This window comes from Propithecus coquereli, unplaced genomic scaffold, assembly GCF_000956105.1.
Source record: "Propithecus coquereli isolate 6110/MARCELLA unplaced genomic scaffold, Pcoq_1.0 Scaffold69, whole genome shotgun sequence".
Classification (NCBI taxonomy): Eukaryota; Metazoa; Chordata; class Mammalia; order Primates; family Indriidae; genus Propithecus; species Propithecus coquereli.
Window position 1 is genome coordinate 1,918,032 of NW_012152951.1, and position 25,328 is coordinate 1,943,359.

Sequence of the window (25,328 nt, forward strand, 5' to 3'; positions counted from 1 at the left end):
AATGAACTTCAATTTTGAGTGATTTTTATATAAGGTTTAAAATGGAATTTTTTATTGTGGTAAAATATGCATATCATAAAATGTACTAACTTTTTTTTAAGTGTACAGTTCAGTCGCATTAAGTACATTCACAATGTTGTGCAACTGTCACCACCATCCATTTCCAAAACTTTTCCATCATGCCAAACAGAAGCTCTGTAGCCATTAAACCATAACTCTCAGGCTCCCTTTCCCCTAGACCCCAGTAACCTCTGTTTAACCTCTATTCTACTTTGCCTTATGAATTTGTCTATTCTGTGTACCTCATATAAGCGGAATCATACAATATTTGTCTTTTTGTGTCTGGCTTATTTCACTTAGTATTAACATGTTTTCAAGGTTCATCCATGTTGTAGCATGTATCAGTACCTCATTTCTTTTTATGGCTGAATATGATTCCATTGTATATATGTACAGTTTTGTTTACCTATTCATCTGTTGATAGACATTTGGGTTGTTTCAACCCGTTAACTATTATGAATAATGATGCTTTGAATATTGGTATGTAAGTATCTGTTTGAGTCCTTACTTTCAATTTCTTTGGGTATGTACCTAGCAGTGGACTTGCTGGATCATATGATAATACTATTTACCTTTTTGAGGAACCACCAAACTGTTTTCCATAGCAGCTGCACAATTTTACATTTCTGTCAGCAATGCATGAGTGTTCCATTTTCTCCATCGCCATGCCCTCCATTTGTTTTTTGTTTTTTTCAATTATAGCCATCCTAATGGATGTGAAATGATTTGGTTTTGACTTGCATTTCTTTGATAACTAAAGATGTTGAGCATCTTTTCGTGTGCTTATTGGTCATATCCATATCTTCAGTATAGAGTCCTTTACCCATTTTGCAATATTTTTTATTGTTGAGTTATAGGAGTTCTTTATGTTTTCTGGATATTAATCCCTTGTCATATATATGATTTGCAAATGTTTTCCACACATTATTGAATTTTAATAGTTATACAAAGTATATTTAATTTCATTCACAACGTGAGAGATTTACCCCAAACCCAATGAACATTTTAATACCTTATTAAAAATTTTTTGTTTTTACCAATGTTGCAATATGCTATTGCATTGCTGCAGTCACTAACATAGATGCTTCTATATTTTCTAAATTTCATTTAACTTTATTTTTTTATCTGCGTGGCCATGTGTTTACATAGTCCACATTCTGTGCTTTTTCTCCTTGTTTCTGTATGGCATCTAGCACAGTACCATACTCTCTGTAGGTGACTGTTATCATTGAATTGATAATCATTCTGCCATCATTTTGTTAAAAACCGTAGTTTGCTTAGCCCAAATTCTTTTTTGGTATCATATTCAGTTCTTAGTTGCAAACCACAGAATCTACTTTCTGGCTAATATAAACAGAAAAGAAATATTAAAGAACATTTAAAAACTCACAAAATCTACAGAACACCTGACAACAGGTTAGGTCCATAGGAACACTGCTCAAACCACACTCTGGGGACTGCTGGGACTGGGTGCTGGAAGTGCCATCAGAGTTTTCCCCTGAGAGGTGGATGCCTCTATCACCTCCCTCACCAATAAGAGGGATTTTCTCAATTGTTTCTGTACAGTGCTGCTTCTGAATTGAAGTGTTATATGGACACAATTAGTTGGTGAGCACTAGATAATTACCAGACGCAGGAAGCTGGGAAAATCAGTTCTGACTTTTGTTTTGTGAAGAAGGGACCCATAATGTGGCAAAATTTTCAAACTATAGGAAACAGGCAAAGATTCTAGATGGCCACAGCATAACAATGTCTGTTACATTCTTTAATACATGTTTGCCCTGTACAGGAACTATTTACGCACACTTTGATATAATTTATGCTTGTAGAGTCTGCAAAGTTGTGACTGATGAGAATCTTCCAAGTGAAAATAATCTCCTATCAGAAAGCAGTGGAAGAAGTAGTGTCATGGGTTATGTGTCAGTGGGGCCTGTAAGGCCCCCTGCAAATATATGCAAATAAGATTCTGTATTTTCTCATTTTAAAATATAATAGCAGGAGAAGAGTAAAATGTGGTTTAAGGTAGCTGGATGACTTTTTTTTTTTTTTTTTAATAGAGACAGGATCTGACTCTCTTGCCCACGCTGGAGCATAGTGGTACAATCATAGCTTACGACAGCCTCAAACTCCTGGGCTCAAGTGATCTGTCTGCCTCAGCCTCCCTAGCAGCGGGGACTACAGGCACACACCATTGTGCCTGGCTAAACTATTTTCTATGTAGTCAAATATTGGAGACAGCCTTAAAAGCAAAAAGACCTGCCCTTCCAAATAATTTCTAAAGGTCTTCCAAAGTGTTGGTTTTGAGTTTTAGCCACAAAATACTTCATCATATTTAGTAACAATCGCTCAGCTTTAATAGTTTCTGTTAAAGTTTTAAGCCCCTCCTTGTCACTCATTAGGCTGTTCATTTTCTGAATCTCTTTGTCTTTATTTCTCAATGATTTATATGCCAAATTGGGACTCTACCAAACCACTTTGTAACTAGATGTGTTTATAACTGAATTGGGCAAGTACATTATAATAAAGTGTTTTTCCATGTAGATCTGAATGTCACTTAAGGATATTTTTGGAATATCAGTTGTAAGGGGCTGGAATATGAACTACTTAATTTTTCTTCTTTTAAACCTTTCTGTCTTTGGGATTGTAAAATTTTCTTTTTTTATGCCTATTTTCTCATAGTTACTCTTATATAACATGTCAGATTTAAAGTGGAACAATGTATAAATTTGTCCCATTTAAAAATATTTGTCATTTTTTAATGTACTGGGATAAGGCAAAATATGAAAGTCAAGAGAGCCTGAAAGCAGCCATTTTGACTGATGCCAGACCCTAACCACGCTGAACAGGGAAGTCGCCAGCAAGTTGCTGGCCTGGGACCACCTGAGGGTGGGTGAATTACTAAGCCAGATGCCTTACAAACTGCTTGCACTTACCTTTTTATGACAGCAATTTATGATTAACCTTTTTGACCTGACCTCAAGACAATGGTGGTCATGTATAACTGTTGAATATTTAAAAACATTACCATTGCCCCATAAGGGGTGTGCCTCCTGCTCAGGAGAGGACCCCTACTCTGTGTCTGTGGAGTAGATCTATTGTCTGTCTCTCAATAAACTTTCTGTCACTAGTTGACTCGCTCTCGAATTCTTTCCACTGTGAAGCCAAGAACCCACGTGGTGAGTTCAGGGGGCTTTCCTTCCTTCGCTGGGACACACCCTACATTAATTTGTTCTCTGATATCTGTGGAAATTAGTAGATTGTGTTTTTCCAAACTTGAAATAAGAAGAAATACATAGGTTGAATTTTGTGTATTCAGTAAAGGAGAATCCTAACTTCCCATTGGACGATCGAATTACTTATCTTTTATATGATGAATAATGTACGCTTACTTCACTGAAGAGTATTCATTACTGTAGTCCACAGATCAAATTACTTCCTAAGTGCTAATGAATAGATGACCAGTTTAATTTGTTTTAGGATCTATCTATTGGGTTTTTTAATGAAGGCTCAATAAATAGCACTCCACTTCCAAATTCTGAATGAATTGAGAAATAAAAGCATAAGGCAAATAGGAAATAAACATCTGTATCATTTTTATTATTAATAAAGGCTGAGCTGAATGATGTAGCTTCGTGAGAGGGCAAAATGGGTCAGCTAGTATTGAATCAGAGAATTAGGCAGCATACCTTCTGGGCAGAGCACATGTTCCCTTTTCCTAGTTTATTCCCCAAAGGAAGACAGGTGGAGCTGAGCCAAGAATGGCCAGTTTATTCTTCCCAAATTAGCTGATTAGAAAAGTTATTCCTCCTTCTATGGAAGAGGAGGTAAAGGGATGGGATGAGGGAGGAGTTTAAAAATGAATGGAAACCACTCACTTGGAAGAAACATCAGTAGTGGAAACACACACACACACACACACACACACACACACACACACACACACATGCATCTTACATTCTTTGTTACCTTTGCTAAATGCTTTTAGGAATCCTTCAGTTGTTATGGGTTTTCTACTTTGCAAATTCTATCAATTTTTTAGTGTTTGATACTTAAACTATCTCTGATAGTGATTTGGTAGTGTCGAATAGTTTGAAAAATGATTTTTATATCAGTGAGGTCTTTATTATATTGTGTCATTATATAAGTTGGTGCTATGAAATAGTAATAGTAGGCAGTGTTTATGTAAGGCAGTTTGTGGGAGAGGCTGTTTAGTCTCCCAATTTAAGAGTATAGTCCCGAAGTCAGAAGGCCTTGGTTGAAATCTGGCAGTTTAGTCTACCAGTTTAGGAATAGAGTTCTGAAGTCAGAAGGCCGTGGTTGAAATCTTGCTTGTCACTTCTAGCTATGTGACGCTGGACAAAAACCAAACTTTCTTTGCCTCAATTTCTTCTTCTATAAAATGGGGGCAATAATAGTACTTACCCCAAAGGGGAGTTGTGAGATTATAAATTCATTTTTAAAAAGTACTTCAATAGTGCTTAGAATGTAGTAAGTACTCAATAAATAAGAGCAACCCTTATTCATGAATCTTAAAGTTATAGAAAGTTATTACATGTCATTAAAAGTCACCTCTAGAAGAAATTGATTATTAGATATTTGAAGTTGTCAAAGAACTTTCAGACTAAATTTGAATTACATAGAAATACATTGGTGAAGGAAAGCATTATTTATAGTCATAAATGATGACATAGAATGAATATGAAGAGATAAAAGAGATGGCAGAGAAGAGAATAGACTATTCTACACACATTTGCCCTCTTGATTCTCTAGAAAGTGTTTTACCTTCTCCGCTAGGGGACAGATCTCCCAAACTGTATCCACTTTGGGTTCATTTCTCTGGCCTTTTCCCCAATGTTTTCTCCATATGTTTCTTGGAGTGATACCTCCAATGTCATTATTTAGGAATCAGACAGATCTGCCACACACCAGCTGTGTGAATACTGGAAGGTTATTTAACCTTTCTGAGCCCAGGTACCTTATCTGTGTGATGTACATGGTAGTACCTTATCACAGGGTGTTATGGGATTTAAATAAAACAAATGATGTACAAAATATAATGTAGGTACTCAGTAAAGTTAGTTCTTATCTTTTTTCTACACTATTTGGAACTAGCTTAATTGTATTGGGTTTCTTCATTGATAAAATTGGGATAATAATATTAACTTTATGGGCCTGTTAGGAAGATGAAACAATGTATACTACATACACCTTATGTATTAGGTTGGTGCAAAAGTAATTGCGGTTTAGGACCATGAATTTTAGATCATTATATTCATAGTTCTTGGTACGTAGTATATAAGTAATACGGCTGATGTCACTTAGAAAATTGAATATTTTCATATGCTTATTATTGGTTTTTGTTGTAACTTGTTCATATTGCCATTGGTACAATCTTTATTTTTTTATTGCTTTATAAGAGCTCTATCTACATCTAGGACATCAACTGCCTCATTTCTACTTTTGACATATTTTACTTTGTTTTATCTAATTGGTGATTTGCCCTTCAATTTTGTCCTATTTTTTTCAAGCAGGATTTTTAAGGATGATTGGCAGTTTTCCAGATAATCAAGAAGGGGAAGGGTGTACCACACAGAGGGAACATCTTATATAGACAGGGAATAGCATGGTCTGTGGGGAGTTGTATATGTGCTATACTAAGTAAGATACTTTCCCAGTGTAAGCACTACAAAAAAAGAGAAGAAGATGAAGTTTAAGAGGTGCCAAATTATGAACTGGCATTTCTGATAAGGTGCTTGGATTTTTATCCTGTAAGCCTGGTTAATTAATGAAAGCTAATGAACCTACCGCAGTTATTTCTAGACATTTTTCCCTATGGTCCTAAGGGAGGGTAGATTAGAGGCAGGGCAGCCAGTTAGGAGATTATTGTTAGAGATGATGACTTTAGGCAGAGCTGATGATTAGAGAACATTCTTATTCGGAGATATATGGGAGCTAAAAATCAGTATAACTTGGTGGTTATTTGGGTGACTTATCAGATAGTATAGTTGCAAGTCATGATGGGGGAGAAGTAATAGGTTTCATGTTGGAATTAACAGAGTTGGAACTGTCCATGAGACCCATGGAAATGTCGAGTAGGCAACTGCTTGTGCATTTTGGATTGGGGAGAAATAGGAAGGAGATAAAGATATGTTAGTGTATATATGGAGGGTGTATAGAGAAGAGGACCAACAAGATGGAACACTGAGGGCAGTAGCATTTTGTGGGTTGGCAGAGAAAGAATATTCAAGGAGGGAAGCTGAGCCAGGAAAGGCTAGAGACTGAGGAGGAGAACCAAAGAACCTTGTGCATGAAAATAAAGGGATGAGAGGATTTCAAGAAGGAGGGACTAGATGATACAAACCAAGGGAAATAAAGATTAAAATGAGTTTTTCGATTAGTTGCTGTTTCTTAGCTGGTATCCTGTGCAGCTGTCTTCTGAGAGCGATTAAGCAGTGTGCCTTGATGGTCGAATAAGTTTAGAAACTCTTCACAAGATATCTTTCCTTGAGACATTCTCAGGACAAGTCAGATGTATCAAAGGTGTTGAGAAGCCCTACAGTAAAGACATTGTTTGTGTAAAACAGTGCTTCCCATATGTATTTGAGCAGGGACCCTGACGCCCGCTTTTATTTAGTGGGGAAGGGGAACACATATATTAGCATCCTGAAAATTGTGTTCATTGGTGCATGTTTCAGGATGTCCAATGGGCAGCAAGAGGGAGGTGTGGGAGGAGATGCTGGAGTTGTGAGTGAGAAGAGGTGCCAGGGCCACACATATTGGCCAATTATTTTCACAACTTGGACTGATTTTGAAGTAAGCCTCTCTGTAATTTTTCTATTAGGCAGCATTTATTGTTGTTCCCACTATCTCTGTTTACTCTGAGGATGTCCAAAGCTGAATTGCTGGTCTCCTTCCTCCTCTAAAACTCGCTACTCTTGCAGCCTGCCTCATCCCAGTAACAGGTGGCTCTATCCTTCCAGCTGTCCAGACCTGAGCCTTGGAGGCATCCTTTTTTCTTCTTTTTTACTCACATCAGGTAATTCTATAGGTTATGCCTTCAGATTACATTTATAATTCCTATCGTATCTCTCCATTTTCACCTTTACGACATGGTTAATAATCTCCCTCCTATTTTGTCAGAATTCCACCCTAGATTCTCTTGGCCCCACCCGCCTCCTGGGCTCTGGGCTGCTTGTTCGGTGTTGCATCCTGGCTAATGCTGCTGCTGTTTCATCTAACACTGCCAGGGGGTGGTGACTGGGCTCTGAGGCCTCAGAATGATCAGTCCACCCCTAGTCTGTGGGCTCAGATGAAGTGCTGGGTCTTGGGCATGGGATCTGGCTGCTCCAGCAGCTGTCTAGAGGGGCCAGATAGCATAATCTGAAGTGGGGCTGGAGGACAGGGAAGGGGGGAGTGTCATGCCTCAGGGGTGACTTTGACCAGTAAGGGACAGGAGGAGAAAGGAGCCAGCAGATACACCCCTATCCGCCTTCCCGCCAGCAGTGCTCCTTGCTCAAATGCATGTGGGAACATGGGAAGTGCTGTTTTAGACTCAGTGGCGTCTCAACTGCAAGGCTTCTCATCACCTCCTATACAGTCCTCCCCTTGACAGCTCCGAGGTGTGGTGGTCCCAGACAGTCTGGCCCTACCAAGTCCCTCATGCCAGAGGGGTCAGCCGAGCTGCCTGTGAAGCTGTGACCAACTTGGTAATCACTGCCTTTGGTTGGCTTTCCCTCCTTCCCTGCCTCACTGCCCTCACTCTTGCTACCCTGGAGTTTTCCTCCCAGAAAAAGCATCTGCAGCTAAGCTCTGCCTGAGCTGCTTTTCCGGAGACCCTGGACAAAGGATTATTGTAATGGCCTTTTGACCGGTGTCCTTGCTTCTGCTCCACCACCTCAAGTTTGTTTTCAATAGAGTGGCCAGAGTGACCTTTTAAAAAATATGTCAGATAAGTCATTCCTCTGATTAAAATTCCTGAGGCATTTCTCATATCAATCCATAAAAGCCAGAATCCCGGACAAGTTTCCCAGGCCTGCTTAGGCTAGAGCATCTTTCCATCTCGGGCCACACATCCTGTGGTTGTCTGTCCCCTTGCTTGCTCTACTCCAGGCTCTCTGGCCTTTTGGCTGTTCCTGCTACAAAACCAGCATGCTCCCATCTCTTGGCCTTTGCAGTGTCTCTTCTTCTGTCCTAGAAAGTTCTCTTCCCAGATACTTGCCAGGCCTGCTCCCTCCTTTCCTGGAGGTTGCTGCTAAAGAGACATTCTCCAATCAACCTATGTTCAGAATAGAACCACTCCCTTCTCCCACGCTGTCAGGCTGACTCTGCTTTTTTTTTTCTCTATAGTGTTTTTAATTGTTAGGCATATAATATTTATTATCTGTCTCCATGATAGGACAGACTTTGTCTAGAACATTGCTTATATATACATACATATATATATATTTGTTGGATGAATGAATGGGCAAATGAAACAATGAATTGGAGTCATGTTTGCTATGAAATATATATAGCTTGAAGTAGATACCATTCTACTGTGTTAAGTTTAAACTTTAGTACTAAGTCTGAATCATGAGAGGTTTTTGTATGCTTGATTGTGTGTGAAATTTTAATAGATAACAGATTTTTCAGAACTATATGATAAAAAATTATAAATATTCTCAAAATAATCAAGTCTTTTGAGAATAAATTGGTCTTTACGCAATATAGAATTTAATTCATATATTAGCAATGAGCTGTGGTCAAAAAATGAAGTTCAGGTGTTTCATTTTTTCACTCTTTTGTTCCTGTCAAAAAATATGACCTTTTTTTGTGCAAAGTTGAAAAGAAGCTGAAATATGAGAGCAAATCTATAAGTAATTACAAAATGATTATTATCATAATGATATGTGAGATTAAGTTTATATGTATAATTTGGAAGTTGTTGTTATCTAGAACCTTCTTAAAATCTCTGTTGCCTTTTGCTTTCCCCATGGAAAGTTATCAGAAAGCTGAAAAGTGCTATTCAGGAATAGTACCAACCAGCTCTCATCTTGTCTAAAAGCAAAAAATTACATCTCATTTTCAGGAAATAGAGTGTGTGTTGAGATTGAAAAAAATACCATTACTTCACCTGGACCAAGAGTTGCTTTTACTTTATCCACTAATTCTTTTCATTCTGGGACTTTAAATCACCACAAACCTAGCAAAACCCTTCGGACTAAAGTAAAACAGCTCCATTAGAGAGTTGAGCATTAATGGTTCTTGGGCATCCATTAGTGATTTTTTTTTTCAAACTCAATAGTGAAGTTGATAATCTCCAGTGCTCAGTGAATGAGACAACTTGAGAAACAAATGCCAGAGCCTCTCAGCACAGACACACCCTCAGAGGCCCTGGAGTGTGCCTTATATTATAGGTGAACTTTGGTCCAGAAAGAACCCATAATTCGAGGGATTTGCAGTTAATTCTAGTTAGAAGTAGTTGGAACTTTAATTGATCAAATAATACTAGATATGTAGTTTTACCATGTTTAAATTTTATCCTAAAACCTCTGAGGTTTAGGTGATAAAATAAAGTACCAGAATAATTTCCCTGCATCTTCAGAATGCATGTTATGTTATTTTTGTGTTCCCAATTTGTTTTCATAGTTATTGCTTGCGGAGTCAATTATTAAAACTATATCCTTTGAATATTCAAACTTAATGATGCTCTTTGTTGGTTTTATCTTAATAGTCCTTTATCTCTAGCTTGTTTTCCATTCAATGTGATTTCTTTCAGTCAATTCTGAACTGTCAGAATATTGATGACCATGGTTTGAGGGAAAAGCTGTGAATCTACCATTTTCTGGATTGTTCTGTGGCTCAGTATATCAATGTATGGCAAGGGCAATATACTTAAAATTCAGGGGTCTGTTTCTATAAAGAGATCAACTTTTGCATTTCTCCCATGACTGTAAAATCAAAAGGCTTATAATCCCATTATCTTAAATAAAAAAACCCAAACATATATGCATACACTCTTACAGACACATTTGTCATAAATTCTTCAATGTAAGCTATTCATTTTATCCAAATACTTATACTTTAAAAAGACAGTATGGCTTTATATTTTAGAATTCAGGAAAGATTTTCATATTCTTCAATTTGAACTTTATTTTAAATAGCAAAGCAATAAAATGCTGTTTGGAGAATAAGTTACATTAGCGTGAAGAAACTTGATACCAGTTCTGGATGCTTATTGATGTCACTCAGTGGCCAAAAATCAAAAATCAGTGGCCATAAATCCATACATATGGATTTAAAGATTTGGAAATAATTTTCAGGGGGATGACCTCACAATTACAAGTGTCAGATGTCATTGTAAACAGGCCTTTTGAAAATTACAAAGTAATACAGTAGGTGGTTACTTTGTGGAAATCAAAATAGCTAATTGGTATTTGTGGTTGGCATAAAATTTCCAGTGACAGCATCATGCATGAACTCAAAAAAATGCTAGATCTCAAGTAACTTTGACTGAGGGGAAGTTGATGTCCCCTTGAACACTATGGTAGAGAACTTGAAAAGTGGCTCTATTGGTGATAAAGACCCTGATTTCAAAGATGTGTGTGAGAAAGTAAAATCAAATCGTTTCATGATCTTTGAGTAGAAAAAAGACAATATTCTAAATGAACGTACTAAGATAATGTTATTTAAAATGTCTGGAACCTTCTCCTTGTCTGAAGCTCTGTGGGAGCAGGGATTCATTGTTTTATCATTTATTCCTGACTCCACAGGCTGTGCTGTCCCCACGATCCATGCTGTCTTCTGTCCAGGATTTTTGTTGATGGCTACCCGGTATGGTAGCCACTAGCCATATGTAGCCATTTAAATTAAATTAATGGAAATGAAATTAGATTAAAAATTCAGTTCCTCAGTTGCACTAGCCATGTGTTAAGTGCTTAATAACCACGTATGTCATTATTAGTGACTACCATAGTGGGCAGCGCCGGTACAGAACATTTTCATTATCACAGAAAGTTCTATTGGATGGTGCTGTTCTAGAGTTTCAAGTTAACTCTAATTTCAGCTACCTATATTTAGAAATAAATCTTTTCAGGGACCAACGTGTGCTCCTGGAAATAGAGGTGCCCTGCACCCTCAGGACTAACTGTGGCCCTGCCAAAAGTGGCTAATTGCATTTTCTCTTCTGTTCTGCCAAGGAAAGCCACAGGTTTGGGGCTGGGGGAGTTGTGGAAGTGGGGAAAAAGAGAGAAAGAGAGAGAGAGAGAGAGAGAGCATCCTTACTGGTCTGTTTGTGCTTAGTGCTTTCTTTCCTAATTAAGCTATCACTCTGAACCAAAGGAAATAGGCATTGGATGTGTTCAACTGATCTTCCATTTTACAACTAGATGTCAGTGTTAACATACCTGATTAAATGTCTCAGGTGTGATTATTATGAGTAATTCAAATAGTTATTCACCTATATGAGATACAGATCAGAAAATAAATGATAAAGAAGGAAAAGAATTTTTAAAAAACCACTTTCTTATCTTATTTCAAAGTGGGCTGGTTAGTTCTATATTTACATTTTTTAAATATTGATTTCTTACTACCTAAATAACTGCACATGAACAATTAAATTTTTTTATTTGTTTGGTTAGGAAAATCAAGTAGAGTGTGTGAACTTGTAAACCTTTTCACTGTTACCAACCAGAAGTTCTTCCCTTTTCCAGAGAGAGTGACCAGAAAAAGAAGGAAAATTATTAATATTCAAACCTAGGGTATGTGTGTGATTCTCGTTATAAATATAATAAGAAACATACTTGAGAGCAAGAATTATGTATGTATTCTCAGTGGCATTCCTAACATCTCATATAGAAATCTCTCTTGATATAACTAAATCTGCCTTTTAAAATTCAGTCCTCATAGAAATGGAAGCATGATACCCTTATCCTATCCTTATAGATCCAGTCTGACAATGTTTTAAAATTATATTTACTGTGTTTCTTTAACTATGATGTCTCACCTTTTATTTACCCATGCTTCCTATCGATAAATATGAAATCCCGAAAAGTAACTGAAGTATCATGAATAAAATCCAGGCAAAGTAATAGATCAAAGTACTGAAAACACATCCCCTCCCTCCACTTCCACCAAAAGATCCTGACAGATCCCTTTTCCTGATTCTTTCTCCCCTTTGGTAACTACTACTATGAGATCGCTGAAGTGGTGGAGTTCAGCTAGGCAAAATTCTAGAGAATTTTCACTTTGACATTTTTAGTTTTATATTTTAAAAATCTGTGTGTGCAGCTTGAAAGTAAAGATTTTTAGAGACTACAGATTTAAACTGTATATTAGGAAATGTAAAGACAACGTTTCTTTGGAGCTCAATTTAAGATTTTGACAGAATTGACAGGCTTGCTTTTTAAAATTGTTATGTATAAGTTCAACTTTTTCCTTAGAAACACATCAGTATCCTCCAAACAATTGTTTTGAAAAGGCAAGTTGAATTAGTGTCAGTAATATCTTAATACTTCCATTTATCTTTATGGAAGTGACATTTTAGGTTATACAATAGGTCTTAATTTTGAAACAGTCTAAAATATATACATCAATTTATGCCCAGAGTACATTTGCTTATTGGCTTTAAAAATCCGGTCTTTCCTGAGAAGGAATTTTCAGTTCATCAGTTTTTGGATCTCTACATGAAACACTCATTTGGTGGTTGGTTTTTGGTCAGTTTTTATGACCTCTAGGCACATAATGCAAGACCATAAAATTAATTATTGATTATGGTACAGATTTAGCACATCTCCGTGGATTTTCACTCAGCCTGAGAAAAGACAAAAGTCATATTAACCAACTCCAGGATAATCCCAGTTTGCTGCATATGTAGTGGGAATGCAAGCAGGCTATATCATGATGAGTACAGCATATTTAGCAAAGCAGTAAAATAGTACAATGATGTTTATTTAATTTTGAGCTCTTACAAGGATTAGCTTAGTTCTGTGATTTTGCAAATTGATTCTTATGTACTAATGCTTTTTTGTTTAGAAGCCTCCTTGACTTATGTTCCAAGATCTGATGCCTTTGACAAAGATACCATTTATGACTTTAAATTTATACTAAAGCAAGTAATTAATTACGGAATTTAAACTCAGTGGAGACTACCTATGGTATTACTAACCAGACCTCAAAGCTTCTAGGGTACAAAGCCTAGGGGACCTTCCTTTTCAGCAGGATACCCGGGGTAACTGGTCCTGCCTGAGCGTCTTGCCCAGCAAGTACTTACTCGGAGACACTTGTGCCTTTGTCTCTGGCCTCATCTCTTCTAGGCCGCAGTGTCAGGTTGTGATTGTTTCGTGAGTGTGTGGAGCCTTTCTCCTTGCTCTATGTGCCGTGATCTGGTTTTATTTCCAGGTGTCTGCTACCTGAGCCCCAGCTCCTCAGATCCTAACTTTTTTTTCCTTTTTTGATACTGGGCTAAGCTAAGCTAACTATTAATCAGCAAGTGGTTATTAAAGAAATAACTATTTGGAGCTACTATGTAATTGCAATTGTTTTCTCTGATGATTTTCTTAAGAAGTCTCAAATACTTTCCTTTTTAAAACTCTTCACATTTTCTCCTGATTTAGGATAGAGTGCGCACATAATTGCTTTTATACATGTTTTGGTGAAGAGAGTGGTAATTGCAAAATATAGCAGCTGCTACAATTACAGAGTTCAAATTTTGACTGCTATTAAAGAATATACTAGAATTCTCTGAACCTGAACACATTTTGAAAATGTTTTTCTTGAGCAGCAAGACAGAAGGGCAGTAAAGGCCCACCTTTATGATTATTTTCCTTATTCTTCTCATATTCTCTCTGGTCTGTCAAAATTTTAAATTTTTGGTCTTTGAGCCTTTTACATTTTGACACCAATTAATTTTTCACCTCATTTTAAAACTTATCTAAGCTTTAATTGGGTGAATTTTGTGGTATGTGGATTATATCTCAATAAAGCTGTTAATAAAAAAAAAATTACCTGAAAACCTTTTCAGTGGTAATTGTGAAGCAACTTTGTATTAATGTGACGAAGTGAGGAACAAATGGTAATTTATTTACGTAAAGTTCCAAATGATGTGGCTTTTCAGAATATACTTGACTTTCCTATTTTTGTTTGTTTTAACTTAGGAAAACTTTCTGTTTGACTCATAGGCATCTATCTTAATGAAGGAGGAAAGCAAATATAAGAGGTTATGACTAAAACATTTAAATCTTATCTTTAGCCTTGGAATGCTGTCAGAGAGATGAACGAGAAGTGCATGTTCAAATATTCTACTTCATGCCTAGCTCCTGGCCCTCCATCAACAATCTGAGATTTGGCTAGATAAATGAGGAAGTAAGGAAATGTACTACTAAATTCTGCTATTTTGACTTCTTTCTATAATGAACTTTTCTTTTTGAGGACTTTTCTTTTTAGGATATTCCATTTTTCATTACAGAAAGTGGTATACCTGCACAAGTGGTCGCTGCCATTGATGTAAATACTGTTGCTAATGAAGTATACAAGTATAATTTTCCTCAGACACAGTTACTGGCCAAGACAATTGAAGTGAGTAATTATTACCATTTTAACAAGTATATATGGCAATGAAAATGATTGAAAAACACTGTCAAATACTGGTTTCTGGGCGCTTAATTGGAAGATAGGTCATATTTAAATAAAAAGTTTGGAGAAGGGAATTAACATTTTTGTAGATTATCAGAAGATAGCCTGCTATTTTTTTTTTTTTAATTTCCAACTGTAGAGATAGATCAATATTTTGGTCTCTGAGAGGAAGGATTAAAATGTAAGAATATGCTTGACTTCTAGATGCTTAGTTCTGTCTGTGGTGATATTAAACTTTAATTCTTTGCTTTTATTCAATACTCGTACAATATATATAGCATGTGGTAAAAACAAGGGAGGCAGTCACTGGTTATTACTTACTGAATGCTTTTTATTATGGCCAATTTGTCAAAATTAACCCATTTCACCTGTTATGAACTCAGCAGAAGTGTTTAACACCAATGTACATTAAGTTATTTTCAAAATAATATGAAATTTTGTTTTTTTCTACCAATTTCTGGTCATGAAAAATTTTACTACGAATTTCTCATGAAGCCATAATTTACATACAATAAATTGCACCCATTTTAAGTGTGCAGTTTGAGTTTTTACCAACACATCAACTATGTAACCACCCCCACCACAATCAAGACATGCAATGTTTCCATCACACTACCTAGTTCCTTAGTGCCCTATTTTGGTCAGTCTCCAGCCCTAACCCAGGCAACCACTGATTTGCTTTCTTTTATTATAGATTAAATTTTCCCGTTGTAGTATATCATAAATAAAACCATAGAGTGTAACTCTTTTGAGTGTAACTGCTTTGGTTTAGTGTTGATATTTTTGGAATTCATCCATGTTGTTGTGTACATTGATAGCTTGCTCTTTTTTTAATTGTTGATTGATATTTCATACAATGGAATATCATCTGCTATAATATATATCTAGCTATTCACATGATTATTGCCATTTAAGTTGTTTCTAGTTTTTGGCTATTACAAATAAAGTTGCTATGAACATTTGTGTATAATTTTTTGTGTGGACCTTTGTTTTCATTTCTTGTGAAATGAAATACCTAGAGGGGGAATTGCTGGGTTATGTGTTAAATTTCTTTAACTTTATGGGAAAATATTAATAGTTTTCCAAAAGATTTTTTACCATTTTCCATTCCCACAATCAATATTTAAGTGAGAAGTTTCACATCTCTGCCAACACTTGCTATTAGTCTTTTAAACTTTAGCCATTCTAGTGAACATGTAGTGGTATTGTGGAATTGTTGAGGAAAACTTCTCTGGTATCACCAGAGATTCAAATATCCAGATACAAGATGGTCATTGAATACCAGGAAGATTCATAGCAAACAGGACATCTCCAAGACACATAGGCATCAACCCAGCCAAAGTCAAAGTGTAGGAGAAAATGCTACAAGCTACAAGACAAAAGCAATAACTAAATTACAAAGGAAAACCCATCAGGTTAACAGCAGACTTCTCAGCAGAGACCTTACAAGCCAAAAGAGATTGGGGTACCATTTTTACTCTTCTTAAACAGAACTACTGCCCATTAAGAATTTTATATCCTGCAAAATGAAATTTCATAAATGATGGAGAAATCAAGACTTTTCCAGAAAAGCAAACACTAAGGGAATTTGTAACTACTAGACCTGCCCTACAGGAAATGCTCAAAAGTGTATCATACATGGAACAGCACGATAGATACACACCAGTGTAAAAACACCTAAAAGTTAAAGCTCACAGCTCTAATACAATAATAGCACAAGAGGGAAAACAAAACAAGGTATCATTCAACATTATGAACAGAACAGTATCCCACATATCAATACTAACACTGAACATGAATGGTCTTAATGCCCCACATAAAAGAATTAGATTGGCTGAATGGATTTAAGAAACACATCCCAAGTATGTGCTGTCTCCAAGAAACTTGCAAGGACTCGCACAGACTCGAGGTAAAGGGATGGAAAAAATATTCCATGCAAATGTAAACCAAAAGCAAGCAGATGTAGCCATTCTCATATCAAATAAAGTAAACTTTAAATCAACAATGGTAAAAAAAACAAACAAAAAAACAAAGGCACATGCCACCATGCCCAGCTAATTTTGGGGGGACAAGGGGTAGAGATGGAGGTCTCGCTGTGTTGCCCAGGGTGATCTCAAACTCCTGGCCTCAAACAATCCTTCTTCTGCCTCAGCCTCCCAAAGTGCTGGGATTACAGGCAGGCGTGAGCCACCATGCCTAGTCAGATAGTATTTTTAACAGAGGTAGAAAACATTTTTAAAAAAGCAACAGAAAAATGATGTTAAGCAGAAGAAAATTAAGTGTAAGAATATCCAGGAAACTTTCTGAGAAAAGAAGCAATAAGGCAGGCAGAGGGACATAAACAACTGCCCATGAACATGGGATAAATGGTGTTACCACACTGACTTGATCTAATACTGTATGAAAGCAAAAGTATTTTCATTAATTTGTATGGCCATATAGTAGAAAAAGAATAAATTTCCATTAGCTTTAAAATACCGAATCGTTAAAGATAACTCGTGTATCTCCATGACTACTTTCTTGAATTCAAATATGTATTCATTAACCTAGAATACCAGATTAAATAAATTAAGTTGTGAATGGTCCAATTTAGTGATTATTTTTTGCATAACTGTCTTATTATTTGGCCTACACTATTAAAAAAATCATTGTTTTCAAAGATCTTTTAAAATTGTTATTTTTTTTTTTGTTAGTGTCTACCTGTGTTAGAGACATTGACTCTGTTTAATTTCTTTAGATTCTAGATAGGATAGTCCTGGTATAATTGCTATAAAAGACTGTTGTTTTAATTTTACCTTAGTTTTAGGAATTTAGCTGTAATCGATCCATATCCATTTGCTCATCATAGGGGCCCTGTATGGACAAACTGTTGAACTTGAATGTGATGTGCTATCTAATGCCAGGCCCCATACACTGCTCAGTGTAAGATTTCAAATTGCTTTCCTGGGAATCCAAGATTCCAGAAGTGCTTTGGGAAATTTTCAATATTTAATTTGGATTTCATTTTACAAATATATCTTAAATTATTTACAAATCCTGTGATCAAAAATGACAGACATGCACATTCAGACTTTTCCTACGATGGAAACAACTGACACGGATGGGGTTAACTCACTCTTTACAAAACTCAGAGTAAAGCTTTTCCTGCTTTACTCTCATACTTGAACTTCTTAGAAGTGGATTATAATTAGAAAGGTTGTAATTCTGGGCTGATCTCTTTAAATTCCTGGCTAAGGATGTGCACTGAGAGTGCTTAATAAGAGTTGGCAAACCCATGACTTGTGCTTCTCTCTGTTCATCTTCTGATATATAAAAAGGATCAAAATAGCACATTTTTCAACCACTTAGCCCATTAGGGATTATTTTGATTAATCTTGTCTATAATCTTTTAAAGTTCTTTGGGTACAACTGCAAAACAATGAAATAATTGTGGATATCTAAAAATGAGGCCTTTAACAGACATACATGAAAAGGGATGGTGACTAGTTAGTATATCACATTTACTAAATAAAAGAAAATTATTGATTAATAGATATTTTAAAACTTCCTCTACCCTATGCCAAAAGTCATTAATTATAAAATAACATGCTCCATGTTTGACCCCAGAAAACAGCAGTGTTATGCTTGAGGCATGACAGAGGAAAGAAGGACTTAAGATCCAGGAAACTGCCCTTCTAGCTCTGCTCTGGCTGGAGCTGGCACCTGGCGAGGAAGTGACTTCATTTCTAATAGCTTCAGTTTACTGCCCCATGTCCTGCACCAGATTGCTGTGGAAAGTTTAACTGAATTTGATTTGAAAAGTATTGTGTTATATACAATGTTATAATTTCTGATATATTTAGTTATAGTTCATTAGTATTTTCCTTCTGCCTCATTCTATCCATGTTTTTATATTCTTTTTTTTCCCCCTCAAATGTTCATTCCTTAGGGGATTACGCTAGAAGAGTTTGACAGATTATCTTTCAATATGATTTTAATGAGCCCTCCGTGCCAGCCATTCACAAGGTATGTATAATAAATAGTTCTCTGTCAAGAAAGAGTACTTTTGAAGGACTCGTTAAATCAAGTAATACCATAGTTTCAAGCATGGACACTTTGAAGTTCGGCAGTTACGTTTTCATAGTTTTGAAATTTTTCATAAATAATTCCTTTCGTCTACTTATATTTATAATTCAGCATTAGTCATAATGTGAAGTACAATAAGTATGATATCCAAACAGAGTGCAGCCTCAGCGCTGTGAAGCCTCCTATTTCACTGCGGTGGGCCCCAATATCTTCCCTACCATCCCCCCACCCTGTATTAGCCCAACTCCAGCTGCTGACGGCAGCAGGAACTGATTTTGTAGTTATCATTTGAAACTCTGAGAGGAAAGGGACAGAATAAGAAGAACCAAAGATTTCTGAGGAATCTGTTCAAGTCCAGTCTAATCCCCTGGCTGAGCCTCAGACTCACTGATGGTTTTGGCCTTCTGTCAGTTTATGAAGCTCTTAATAATAAGTAGCATGATTTTAAACCCTGGTCCTGTTACTGCTACTTAGGCCCAATCCAAGTCTTCCTTTCTGCTCAATCCTTGATCATATTGAGACTCTTAGTTGTAAGATCTAATTGTTAGCTCAAATACTACCTCTTTACATGACCTGTCTTGATCCTGGTTAGTCTAGCCAAGTTGCAACTCCTGCTAATAGACTCAAGTCCTCAGCTTAAGTCTCTCTTTTTTACATTGGACAAGATTGTCTTAGCCTTACCTACTACTCTGATTTGCTTAGATTAGTCACCAATGCCATTAGCTCCAGATTGCTACCTATTCATATGAACTCTTGTATCACCTGGGGCAGAGCAAAAGGTTGTTGGCTAGTGTGTGTGTGTGTGTGTGTGTGTGTGTGTGTGTGTGAGTGTGTGTGTATTTTTCCTGAACAAAGTGCTTTTAAGAGGGTAATTGATTTTATTCCTCATTGATTTCTTGTTCTTTTTTTTGGCTTCATTTGGCATATTGCTTTGTAAAAATAAATTTTAAGTATGATTTATTAGATATATAGGGCTTTTTTCTTTTTAATTAAATAAATAAATGAATTTTGTCCTCTATAGCAACAAGATGTTCATGTTTTTTGTAAGGACAAACTTAATTCTCTCAGTTTTGACTTTTTAAAAGTGATTTGATATCTCCATATAAGATTCTAGATAAACTTTTTGTGCTTTCTTTACCCCTTTAGAATTGGCCTGCAGGGTGATATGACTGATCCAAGAACGAATAGCTTCTTATATATTCTAGATATTCTCCCAAGGTAAAAACTTAGATTTCTGTAGAAGCTTACCTTAAATTTAAAACTTTCGGTCTGGAAGAATGTGGTGTTTGCAGTTTTATAGAGATTAGCAGTTTACACACGCTCCCTTCAGATACTGTGCATGTCATTTATCTTCTGCCATGACCAATAGAATAACTGCAAATGTTTCACAATTCCACGCCCGCCACCACAGTGCGTGGCAGGAAGTTACAGCCTATTAGCTAAATTCTATTGCCTCTGCTCATAGTAGCAATACAGATGATGCTAATGTTAGCGAATGGTGTTACTTGTGGTTTGAAAACTTGTGCTAACCCTCAAAGCTGCCGTTCTATGTGAATGGCAACGCTTTGGGCTGTGCAGTGCAGAGGCCCTGTGCAAACCCATGTTTTGAGATAAGCTTCAATGGAATTTAACATTTCAAATGTTAACTTTATCAAGAGTACCATGTTTTTAGGGAAAATGAATAAAATATGAGTTGTCTCCATCCTTTTAAACTCCTTTATAGAAAGAGAGAGTTCAGACAGTTACTTCATGTTTCTTACAAGTAATGATTTTCTCTACTTTTTACTTCCTAGCAATGAGATATTTAGAATTCCATTTGTTTTTTATTTTTTTATTTTTTAGATTACAGAAATTACCAAAGTATATTCTTTTAGAAAATGTTAAAGGTTTTGAAGTATCTTCTACAAGGTAAAAATATGTATTTGTCTTGCTTGTATCTTGGACTTGGTATGTTTTATAATAGGAACTGTTGTGAAATAAAGATCTTAAAAATAAGTGCATACATTCTGACATTTATTTATGTTATATATTTTATTCATTAGTTTTGATTTTTGACTACTGACATAAGGCATTACAAAGCTTTATTCAACTGATTCTCTCCCATTTTGATGTTTGAGTATTTTTAGAATGAGCACTCATGTTAGTGAGAATGGTGTTTCTCAACTTTAGTCACTTATATTGTGCCTATTTCTTTCATAGTAGGAATGTTTTCAGTAAAAATTGGTGCTGTTGACAGGCATTTTCTGCCCTGCAGTTGGATGCAAGAAGCAGCTCAGTGTCAGGGTTCTTTCAGATAGTAGCCCAGCTGCAGAAAAAGCATCCATCTGAGTCCTTGATCTAGCTGCTGTCTATAACAGTGTTCCCTTCTGATTTGCTACTTTGAAGATACAGTTTTAGTTCCTATGGCAAATTTATCGATTCTAACTTTCATCAACTTGGATAATTTATCTGGCAGCTTTATGTATTTATAATAGAGAAATATCTACATCTTTTTATTAAATATAATTTCTCAAGTACTGGACTTAGTAACGACTTAGAATCATTGTCATTCTAAACAACTTGAGTAGAGTTACATTTTTCACTTAAAATGTTATGTACAATATTTACATAAGAACGCATTTCCAAGTAAAGGGTGAAAGATTTTCTTTTTTCTTTTGTTTTTCAGAGACCTGCTGATACAAACAATAGAAAATTGTGGCTTTCAGTACCAAGAATTTCTATTATCTCCAACTTCTGTAGGTACTACAATTATAAACCCTTATATAAATTACAATTTAAAGACTTTTTTCCCCAAAGGAAATTTGATTCAATAAACAGAATGGCTCCATTTTGGATGTTATAGGTACCTTCTGAAATTCGCTCAGGTGTGGGAATTACTTTCTAAAGAATGTAGTACATGCATATAGATTCATTTAAACATATTTTATGAAACAGTTATATAGCTTGAAGGTCATAAAGAATATATTTTTCTTTTGGAGAATAAAGGATAGCATATTTTGAAAATATGTAAAATTTGGTATTTATAAATTGGTATGCTGTAGTTTAATAATGCTTCAAAATAATCCAAGATAGAAAATAAAATGAACATATGGTAATTTTCTAATTACTGTTTTGAGGACATAACATTAAATTGCAAACATTGCTTCCATTTCATGGGTAAGAAATTGAAGTAGTTGGCGATGATAAGTTATTTGACAGATTTTGATTTTATAAGTGTTGCTGTCTGTTTTTTGTCCTTGTGCTTGTTAGTTTCTTATCATCTTTAGCCATATTATATAGTTCATTGCCCAGAAATTGAAAGAAAACCCATTTAAAAAATTAGATATACAAGTTGTGGAAACTGCCAATATATCTGATCTTTTTAAATTTATTTCATATTTATTGCCTTTTAACTTCTAAAACATAGTGAATTCTCCTTTTTTGGTAAATGAAGTAATAAATAGTGAAGAACAGCTATGTTTGAATTTCATTTTTGTTATAATTACTGTATATCAAGAATGAATTTAAAAATATCTATATTCTTATCTGGGAAATGTAAAATGAAAGTAACTCATAGACATATTTGTCAGGCTTTACCTCAGAGTCAGGCTTTACCTCATTCAAATAAAGATACAGAGCAGAAGCTTAACCGTTTTAGAATTTGCTATCACGAAGTCTTCTGCAAATCGATAGCAGCTTTTGCTCTGGCAGAAGGTAAATGTATACCTCTATGAGTTTTTTTACTAGGTGTTAAAGTTAGTGCAGATCTCTTGAATTTTCTGTAGTAACTAACTACTCTATTCTACTTTCAGCTTGGCATTCCAAATTCAAGGCTACGGTATTTCCTTATCGCAAAGCTTCAGTCAGAACCATTACCTTTTCACGTCCCTGGTCAGGTATGGTTATTATTAGTAGTATGGTTTATTTATTGCAGATATGTATCAGTGTGCTAATTGATTTTCAAATACTACTTTTTGTACATTTATATGTATCCTATAGAGTCTAAAGTATAGACCATGCCCTAAGGCCATCTCCAAGGCCTTTTCCTCTCCTGATGCCACTTTTATTGGTTTAAACAAAATAAAAAAAACCAAAAAATTTTTCTTTTTCATTAGAAAACAAATCAATTAAAAGGAAAAAAAAATACCATTAGTACTGTTATCTCCTTCCTCCCCCCATAATTTTCCTTCTGACCATTAACTATTTTGCATTTTCCCTCCCTGATAGAAGCCATTAGTTACTTTGATAAAATTTAATGTTCTGTGTTAAAGATGGCTTAAGAGTATTTTAACACATTGTTTGTATTTTCTTTAAAGCCAGTGCTATTTAGCTTAATTGATTAAAATATATTAATAGTAATGATTAGTATAAGCTAAAATTAAATGCTGAATTGCTACTGGTAGAGTCTTTAATCATGCGAGCAATTTTATGTGCTTTGATCAAAAATGGGAGTGGATAACTGAGTTTCCGTGGTTCAGTGAAGCTCTCTATAACTGTCATAGGTTAAGAACTCATGTCCTACTAATAGGAAATCAGTAGTGTCATTTGAATCCCCTATAATACTAATATATCTCCCTTTCCATAGCAGGCAATTCCAAAAACAATGTATAGAGTATATTAATGTGATACATTGACTTCAAAGACTTCATCATTAAAAATGCCTGTAATGGTTTTTCTTTTATGATATAGGACTTTATACATAGTCATGTGTTTTGCAGAAACAAATTTTTCCCAAGGAGCTCATGAGTAGACATAACCTTTCATGGTGAAAAGCACTTTTCTTTTTTTAATTACTAGTTTTCCTTTAGCTCTTGGGTATATTCCAGTTTTTCCTTCTTAATGAAGGAGTATGGGAAACTTTGATCCGAAACACATTTTCTAGAAATGTTAATGTTGCTTTCTAAACTTCTTTTCCATATATGATGCCCTTTGTTATGCAATATACTTTCTATTACTTTGTTGAATTTTTATTAATAAATACAGAAGGCAGTAACTCTATGAAATAAATCATCTGTAGCCTGATGACACTTTGGCTATATGATTAGTAACTTGTAATAACTTGTACAAATATAAGTAAACCACATTTTCTATCTTTTAATGACAACCCTGTGAAGGGTAATGAAGTTTTTGCATACTGTTGACTGGCCATTCTTAATTTGTCTTTTATTTTTAATAAAGATTTTGATAATTTGTGTATTTTTACTTAATGTCAGGTACTCATGGAGTTCCCCAAAATTGAATCTGAACACCCACAAAAATATGTAATAGATGCAGAAAATAAAATTGAAGAAAAAATTGAACCAAATATTTGCTTTGATGGCAGCACACAGTGTTCTGGAAAAGATGCCATTCTTTTTAAGCTTGAAACTGCAGAAGAAATTGAAAGGAAAAATCAACAGGACGGTGATCTCTCTGTGCAAATGCTAAAAGATTTTCTTGAAGATGACATTGACATGAATCAGTACTTTTTACCTCCAAAGTCATTGCTGCGATATGCTCTTTTATTAGACATTGTTAAACCCACTTGCAGAAGGTCTGTGTGCTTTACCAAAGGGTAGGTTTTAAAGATCTATTCGTAAGCCTGCATTTTCAGGCATCATTTCTATAGTTGGTGAAAGATCTATTCATGTTATATCCATAATAACCAGGTTTTTATAGCTATTCTTTTTTTTAGTTCTTCTCAAAACAAGGAACATTTTATAAAATGTTTTTGCTGGAATTACTTCTTTTTTTTTTTTTGCCCTTAATTGCCTGCTTTGTGTTCCAGTAGAACATGAGTGAAAATTCCTTCTGGCAGAACATTATGTACACTACCCTCAAAAGTGCCATAAAAGACAATGTCATTTGTTTGGTGACCTTCATAGGAGCTTAAATATCCGTAGTGGAAACATGGTTTCTATAGATAGAATTGCTTGCTAGTTTTGTAGCACTTTTGTTTCTATGACACATCAAATGTCAAAGAATGATATGCATTCTTATGATCAATATATAAGAAAAATTAAATTTTAATCTAAAGAAATAGACTTGAATCATCTGGAGCATATCAGGATAACTTTTTCGAATAAGTAATATATTTCCATGGTTCAAAATTCAAAACATGTGAAGATTGTAAGACTTTATTCCACTTTATGTATATATTTTATTCCCCCTTTAAGTAAATGGTAGCATACTATATACATTCTCATATGAACTTTTTTCACTGCACAATATAAATTGGATATTATTGCATATCAGCACATAAAGGACTTTTCTCGTATTATAGATATATCATAATTTATTTTACTGGTTATCTATTGATAAACATTTAGGGGACTTCCTCTGAGTTATTTCTCAAATATTTAATATATTTCTCATCAATTTTTTTAAACCTAGAAAGAAAGGGAATATTGGGTCTTTTCAGAAAAATTTTGCCAAAGATCTCTATATCCACTTTGTAGATGCTGCTCAAACTCATTTGATAGATAGTTGTGTGCTTTGACAATTCAAGCATTCTCTTCTTATCTACTAGCTAGATATCTTGGACAAAACACTGCCCCTGATATAATCATACCAGACTCATCTCATTGTATCATATTCTGCCCTTGTACTTCAGGGGAAAGGGTTTATTGCTTTCC

At 35.3% G+C, this 25,328-nt stretch overlaps 1 protein-coding gene across 1 annotated transcript in view; it reads left to right on the forward strand.

Annotated features, from left to right (window-relative positions):
- Nucleotides 1-25,328, forward strand: part of TRDMT1 (tRNA aspartic acid methyltransferase 1) — a 36,631-nt gene that overhangs the window by 4,685 nt on the left and 6,618 nt on the right. Inside the window, 7 exon segments of the mRNA XM_012660922.1 lie at nt 14,504-14,613; nt 18,599-18,675; nt 19,882-19,953; nt 20,578-20,643; nt 21,401-21,470; nt 22,527-22,610; nt 23,928-24,268. Of these exon segments, the coding sequence (XP_012516376.1) occupies nt 14,504-14,613; nt 18,599-18,675; nt 19,882-19,953; nt 20,578-20,643; nt 21,401-21,470; nt 22,527-22,610; nt 23,928-24,268 (820 nt within the window).